Source organism: Aythya marila (assembly GCF_965140915.1).
Source record: "Aythya marila genome assembly, chromosome: 3".
NCBI lineage: Eukaryota > Metazoa > Chordata > Aves > Anseriformes > Anatidae > Aythya > Aythya marila.
This window is the reverse complement of record NC_139044.1, coordinates 60,593,573-60,601,458: the sequence shown is the minus strand read 5'-3', so window position 1 is coordinate 60,601,458 and position 7,886 is coordinate 60,593,573. Positions and strand designations below refer to the sequence as shown.

Sequence of the window (7,886 nt, the reverse complement as noted above, 5' to 3'; positions counted from 1 at the left end):
CGCGCATATGTATGTATATATCTATGAAATATGCATTAAAAATGATGGATGAGGTTTAGAGCCCTGATATAATACGTAGAGACTTTTTTTAGTCTGTTTACTTCAGTGGTGCTTTTCAGCTAAATGAGTCGTCTTGAAAACTGCCTTGAAAATGGTTGCTAGGTATTTTTTTCATTTTGGCGCTGCTATCTTAGATTCCAAACGCTACGTTAATAAATAAATATGTATATAAGGATTGCACCTGAACAAAGATGTGATCTTTTTAAAAAGATGTGCCTAAAGCAGTTAGGTTGTTGAAATTCAATCTAGATCGCAAGTCACATTACACTTAGACTTGATTCGATTTTCAACATGTTTTCATGATGACTATAACCACCAAGTTTTATATTACTGTTACTGGGAATTTTCTATAATGTAAAGTTGTTTGTGACTTAGTGCGCTAACCCTTAGTTGGTGACACAAGGTTTAAAAGTTAACTTTTTAAATAAAATCAGTTTGTGACAAAGTGGTAAAACACCCATAGCAAAATTCCAAAGTTAGTGGCAATCAGAAGGCAAAATGTTTGTCTATTAGTTTTCTTTTAAAATAATTCGTTTTGCTAAGATTTTATGTTAACAAATGTACAGACCAGAGTTTAAAATGATTTATCTAATTGATTCCTTTTGTTACCTGGCTAGCAGGGAAAAGGGGTCGAGGCCGGTCCTGACCTGTTACAATGAAGACTGACTTGCTATGTGGGATTACACCAGAAGCTTGCAGTGGAGTAATGGTAAGGAAATCAAGCAACCTTAAGTATCTCAGCTGTATAGGAGCATATTCTGTTGCAAAAGACCTTCCTGCGAAGATCATGGATTCAAATATGGGACATTTGAACTAATACTTGGACTTTGAAATGAATTTCTTTAACAGTTTTCTCTGCAGTGCAAGTTATTAAACTAAAGCTACTCTATTTCCCCAATGTGTTCAACAAAATCCTTAACGTCTAGCATGGTATCTTAATAAAGAATAAAGTTGTTCTTTAAAAAATCTGCTTTAAGTAGATTTTTCCCCAAAGTTTTCTTAGTTAAGGATTCCGAAGGTGGTATTCACAAATTCTTGCATTTAAATTTTTATTGCAATGGTATAGCTGAATACCATCGTTGGTATCCTTAAATTTTATTTCTGCTCATGAAGGTTAATCATGATTGTCTATATAGTAATCACTTATGAATTGTGTTCAGATACAGCAGTTTCAGGTGTAATCATCAGAGCTGGTTAGTCAGGCATTCCAGATAGTGGTTCTTTTCAGAACCTTTTTTAAAGGGTTGGTTAACTACCTCAGTAGCAGAGGATTGAACTATACCCTGTCTGTACTGTACATAGAAAATCTTTGTAGATAAAAGCAAGGCTTGTTTAATATGATATGAGGGTAAGATTATAATATACCAAATGTAACATTCTTAGTTGCCTTTAGTTCCAGAGGCTTTGTAAGACTTCCTCATGACCATCATAACAGGCCTTGCTTTTGTCGTATTTTGTGGCTGAAAAAGCAGCCTTGCTTCTTCAGATATTGTAGTTATTTGGATGTATAATAGTTTAGCAAGATGTTACTTTTGTAAGACATCAGATGTTCAAAAAAGTGCATCAGCAACTTGTACTAAATACTGCAGTGTCCCTTTATAAAAGGTCAGACTAAAACTGACAACTGTACAGTGAAGCCTGACATTTGGATATTTTGAAGTTTTTCATAAATCATAGAATAGTATATGGCTGTAGTTTAGCTTTTTAGGTAAAAGGTATGTTTTCATTAGTGCATTTCTTACTGCTGATCACTGTAAAAACATGTGGATCAGCTTTCCATTTCTCTTATGCAGATCATGATAACCTGTAGAGTAGAGTAGAGTACAATCATTTGTGCTATGTTTTTAATTTTCTAAAGCACCTTGATGACAGTGAGTGTTCAGTGGTGAAGCATCCTCTATTGAACCACCCTTAAAAAAAACAAAAAAGAAACAAAAACAACAAAAAAAAGAACCTTGCCAAGTCCAACTTCATATAGGTAAAAGGTAGATAAAATTATGGCTTACTTTGGACTCGGCATAAAGAGCTTCCCTTAACCCCCTGCCCAAAGGGATACTGCAGTTATACTACATACCCATAGGCACCACAAGGTAAATTGAAGCTTATACCTAATTTAGGTTTTATACACACCAGTTCCCCCAGTAAATGCAAATTTTAACAAAATTAGACATGTCATATGTTGAAAATGCTCATGGCAAACAATCATTTTGCATTCCTGCAAATAAAATTGTTTTATACTGTAAGCTGGAGGCGAGTGTAACTTATTTTTGTAATAAAGTTTTTATTTTTTTTATGTGTCATTAATATAAATGTGTGTTAGTACAGAGATCTTCTGGTTTAAAAACTTAGAATCGCACACATTTCAGTATGTTTACTTGTATTTACATACTTTTTAGAATAGTGGTTGCCAATAGCCTGTATGTTTCACATTAATTGATTATTTTTTTTTGTTATCTTAATAAACCATTTTAGTATGTTGTATGTCAATTACTGGGATAGCTGGGACATGAAGTGTAATTTAAAATTGTCAAGTATTCATTGGAATATGTAAATGTGCCTTGCCAGTTTTGAACTTTAAGACAAAGTAAGTGAACGATGGTGAAATGAGTAGTCAATGCATAAGAGACTTGCTACCACAGTTTCATATACTGCCCTTGCTAAAAAAAAAATTAAAAAAAAAAAGTAACTTTTTCCTCAGATTTGAGCATAAAAGTATGCAGTTGCATTAGCTTCTGAATTTTCAAATCTAGTGATAGAATATTAGGCTTATGGAAAGTGGGTTTGCTAATTGTAGCCTTAAGTATAATTTTGAATTTCAATGTAATCCTTGGTGCTGGCATTCCCAGTGCCAAGGAGTTTTAATGCTCCCTTCAAAGAGGTTGCCATGCCTACTGGCACTTTTACTGTCATATGGTTTTATAAGGAACACTGTCAAGGTGTGGAAAGCAATTCTGAACTTGCTAGAAAATGAAAACACTGGGGGCTGTAGGAGAGGGGAAGTCCTCAGATTTCTTAATCTTGAAATCTCTCCATTGCTGGAAAACTTTAAACACTTGTGGGATCACAAGTGCTAGTGACCAGTTCTTAGTCTGGAAATGTGTTGGGGGAGGGGGGGTAATATATTTATGGAATTCTAACAGTTGATGGAAGTGCGTAAAAACATTGCTATTAAGGCACTACATGTGTTGAAATTGAGGATGATACCCTTAATTTCAGCTCTGATAAAAGCATGGGGAACTATTGCAAAAATGTCAAAATTGACAGGAAAGTGTTTGTTTTCAATGGAATGCAAGCAATGGTGAGTGAGCAAAACATCAAGATCTTGACAGTGTTCCCTCTAATTATGAACTCAAGCCATTATAACTTTTAAAATTAAATATGATTTGCACTGTTCTGATATTGGTGCAGTTTTTTAGCAAAACGATCAGAAAACTAAATTGCATGTGGTGATGAATATTGTGGAAAACTAAAATCAAATAATGTTGTTTTCAAAGCTTTAAATTTGGTTGTGTAAAGAAAAACCCTTCATTATTAAGCGTGGAAAGACCTGGTGAGAATGGGCAAGTGCATTATCTACAGCATCGGTTCAGTTGCGCTGGGTGCTGGTAAACTTGAAATGTTCTCCAGTAACACATCTCTTGCAAGGTGCTTCAGCGATAAAACGGGCACCTAACACGCAGTTCTTGTTGGCATGGTAAAGGCAAGTTTTGACCTACTGGATTTCACCTATGTCTGGATTGTGCTGCCCCTGATTATTCTCGTAGGAGGCCTTCTATACTGAAACACCTGCGAAGGTTTGAGCATAGCTAGCAAGAGTTCCACATTTTTTTTGTAGAGCTTTTCTAAATTTGAAGCCCAGTTGAGCGTAGTAAGAAATTAGAAACTGCTGCTTAACACTTCTGGTTTATAAACACTCCGATACACTTCTAGAATTATACTTCTGTTTTAATGTTTGTTTGTCTGAAGGGGTTTCATACAGGTCATACCATTGCACTTTTTTTGTTTTTACAGAGGAAAAGTGTTAGAACGTAAAATTTCAGGTTTGTTTCTAGTGTTTGGAGGAAGGATGTTAATACAGATACTAAGACCAGCTTCTGAAATTCTGCATAGTACAACTCCTACCTGAATACTGTCTTAGAATCTAAAATAAGGAATACAAATCCATTTGTTGGCAAGGTTGTGGGGTATGACAGTCTAAAATAAGCTTAGCCTCCTCTGAAGGTAGGATTCCCAAATTCATGTTTTGTTCTAAAAATGTTTTACGTGGCAGCAACTTACTTTCCTTTGTGCCTTTGCTAATTCTTCAGAGGCGTCACACTTCTGTTCAGCCTGGCAGCTTTGTTGATGCTTCTCTATGTCAGTGGCAACAGGAACAAAACCGCTTATAAGTATTTCTGAAAAGTGTGTGCTCAAATTGATGCATTCCACAAAATTACTACTGCTTGCTCCTTGCATTAGTGAAAGCTTAGTGGAAAATATTAGCTGTTTAAAATGGAGTGGCAAGGCTTGGAAGTAGGCAATAAGGCAGTAAATTTTGCAACGTAGTGCTTGGAGAATTGAAATCAGTAAAGCTGGAGTTTGTGTTCGTAGCTTGAAGCTTATGAATCTAAATTTCATGACTGGCTCTGATGGACTTAGTCTGTCTTCACTGAGTGTCTTGCTGAATTAACTCCTAACGCCAGTGCAGGACGTCCCCAGGCTGGGACTAGCTGGTTGTGTTAGTTGGGCAGAAGAGATGCCAGACTGTACTTTCTCACTTGCTTAGTCAGGTTAAAATAAGTAAATACGTTGTAACAGGAGGAAGAAGCCTAGCTGAAGATATTTGGATACTTGATACAGGTGTTGGTGGAAGAAGGAATAAATCATTAGGTGTTACTTTATGGCAATTAGTGCAAACAAACAAAGCTTCCTAGAAAGTGATATTGAAGTTTTTTTCTGGGAAACGGATTTTCACACAGTCATCTGATTGATCATCACCTTCAAGTGTTTATCACTTGTGTTATAAAATCCACAGGATGGAAGTGTAACTTTTGTGGGTCCTGTTTGGTCTTGATGGTTACAATAGATAAATATGCTGAAAAGTAAATCAAGGGCTAGCTTGTAAGCTTACTTGGAATTTGGAGAGAGGGGTGATTGTCTCATGTGATGTCTCTTTCTTGCCAAGATATAACTGGTTAGATTTTTTTTTTTCTGCAGAGTTCATCTGAAATGTCTGGTTCTTGAGTGGATGTTGCATAGCTGAGCCTATCTGAGAGCATTGGGTTAAATTTGTTTAAGGCTATCTTCATGAAATCTTCTTTAGATTTTCAGGCTTCCAGGTACATGGTAAAAGCTTAAAGCATCTGTACCAATGTAGAAATCACAGTCACAGGAGGCAGGGAGGTAAATACAGTTTTAAATTTTAAGTTTGAAGAATCGAATTGTTCTGTCACAAGAAATATTCTACTTCCTGGGGTTGCTTTATACCTGAATGTTCATTATATTGTCTGCTCCAAAGTCAGCACTTACCTTCTGACAGTCATTCAGGTAAAACAGCCATGTCGGAGATGTGGGTTCCTTCTCATCTGAGACCGACCAATTGTCTTGATGAATGGGAATAGTTCGTTATCTCTGTTTGTACAGTTAGTATGGCAAAGAAGACCATTTTGCTTGTTTTGGCCACTGGTGCAGAAGAAAAAACATGGAATCTTTCTCCTTAGTTTCCTTGCACTAAGGAAGATATAAGTGCATTCATAATACTGCTACATATGCAATAGAGTAGCCTAAGCTGTTCAACTGCAGAGATGATAATGGTAAGTAAAAATAGATATTCCAGTACTTAAATGACTTTTGGGACCTAAAATCCAGCTTCAGTAGACTAATTGACTCCGTATCTGCAGGGATTAGGAAGGTTATATGGTTTTTAAGTTAAACTTTTGAGTGTCTACTTCAATGCTAAGCGAACACTGAGTGTAATCTCGTACTGTTAAATACTTTCAAGCTAAGAATCTCCAGAAGGCTTCATATATATACAGTAGATGTTGTTAAACTGATGAGTTGGCAGTCATAGTTTCAAGGGAATTGCCCATGAACATGTCATAGAAGAGCCAGGAACTGAGTACATCAGGTACTGAGTTACTGGTTCTAAGGGTAGCGTTTCCAGTATTGTTCTGCTATCTAAAGTAAAATTCTTTGACATTTCTTTTCTTTGGGGGAATGAAAAATGCACCTGTGACAAGTGTTGGGTTAGTTAAAAACTTTTATTAAGCACAGCTAATGTGGGGAAAAAAAAAAAAAAAGAAAGATTCCTCTGTGAGAATTGAACAAAGGCAACTAAGCTATACATATACACCAGTAAATCAGTGCCTCTTCTAAATGCTATTTCAGTATACTTAAGAATGAAGCTCTCTTTTATAAAATGCTAGTGAGAGCTAGTCCAAATAAAGAAGACTTCTATCTTCTCATAATGCAAATATATCAGAATCTGAAGGTGATTTTAATACTATGGCATTTAAGCTTACAATAACATACCTGATCTCTGCATGTGGGAGAACTGAAGTGGCTACTGAGGGACTGTTCCCATTCTAGATTATGGCCAAAGGGTTCCATTACACAGTGCAGTGCAACTTTTTTTCCAGTTCAAACCTATTCTGATCCAGTATTTTGAACAAAATTTTATGCGCTTAAGTTTATGCTTTGGGGGAAGACAAAACCTCCAGTAACAATCATTGGGAGTAGTGAATGTGAGTAGTAGTTTTACCAGAACTGCATAAGTAGACTTAAACTAGCCTCGTGAAACTGCATCTAATTCTTATTAACTGATTTCTGTAAAAGTGTAGGTGATTTACACTTGCTTTTGAATTAAAAGCTCCTCTGAGGAAACTACAGCAAGGTACATTGTTTAAAATTGTCAAAATCTGCAAATGAAGTATGCTGCAGCTCTTGTGGTATCAGAAGAATGAACATAAAGGGAAAAAACTGTCATAACTTGTATCACTGAAGATACTGTAAGCTTTGGGTGGATTTAAACTTTACCAGTGGGAATGGTGGAAGATGGCTTCATAATGCTAACAGAGACCCTCTTAGATAGTTATTTAAATGAAAAAAAAAAAAAATATATATATATATAATGGTTTAAATCCATTGGGTCTGATACCCAGGTTAAAGTTAGGAAGAACATGGAAAGTCTTAAATCCTTTGGATTTAAAGCAGCTGTTTTGCTTGTGGAGTTTGCAACTTGGTTTTTACTTATCGTTGTGATCTTACAATAGGAATGGTGTAATAATTGTACACCACTTATTTAGTGGCATGCTATTCTGATAAATACCGCATTTGGTTTACTGATCTTCTGAGCCGTTTAGGTTTCCGTGTTCCTATGTGAAAAAAATCTTAATACTTGTGTTAGCTGATCAGTAAGTCTCAGACCTAATAGCTGCTGCTTTCTGACATCCTCAGTCTTTTCTTAGGCTAACTGTTGAAAATAGTACAGATTTCTGATGGGAAGTATGGAGGCTTGTTTTCTGTAATTCCGGTGGGTAAGCTGTTAGCCTGTTGCTCGCAGTGTAACGTTTCTAGGAGTAGTGCTTTCACCGAGTGACAAAATGAGAGAAGTACACAGATGAGCTGTGAAAAAGCATTGCTGGTTAAGCATTTCAAAAGTGGAGCCTCCCAGTTTGTAACTGCACTCAGGGGTGCATTAAGGGGTACCCAGCACACAGGTAGAATTTACACGGAAGTAAATTGGGTAGCAGTCACTTCTCAGCAAGGTTGGCACAAATTGCCCTCAATGATAGCTTATGTTAAAGTAGCTGATTTGGTACTGAATTACGCTGAGGTACTCATGTAGT

The 7,886-nt window shown here is 36.3% G+C and overlaps 1 protein-coding gene across 4 annotated transcripts in view; it reads left to right on the top strand.

The window, feature by feature from the left end:
- Positions 1 to 2,541, top strand: part of SYNCRIP (synaptotagmin binding cytoplasmic RNA interacting protein) — a 24,676-nt gene extending 22,135 nt beyond the window's left edge. For 2 of the 4 annotated variants that reach the window (XM_082757661.1, XM_082757663.1), the window contains exon 12: positions 681 to 2,541. In XM_082757661.1, coding sequence (XP_082613787.1) covers positions 681 to 706 — 26 coding nt within the window. In that variant the 3' untranslated portion in view covers positions 707 to 2,541. Of the gene's footprint in view, positions 1 to 677 lie in introns of all 4 variants that reach the window. The other 2 variants (XM_082757660.1, XM_082757662.1) reach the window with 1 other exon arrangement.
- The last annotated feature ends 5,345 nt before the right edge of the window (positions 2,542 to 7,886 follow it).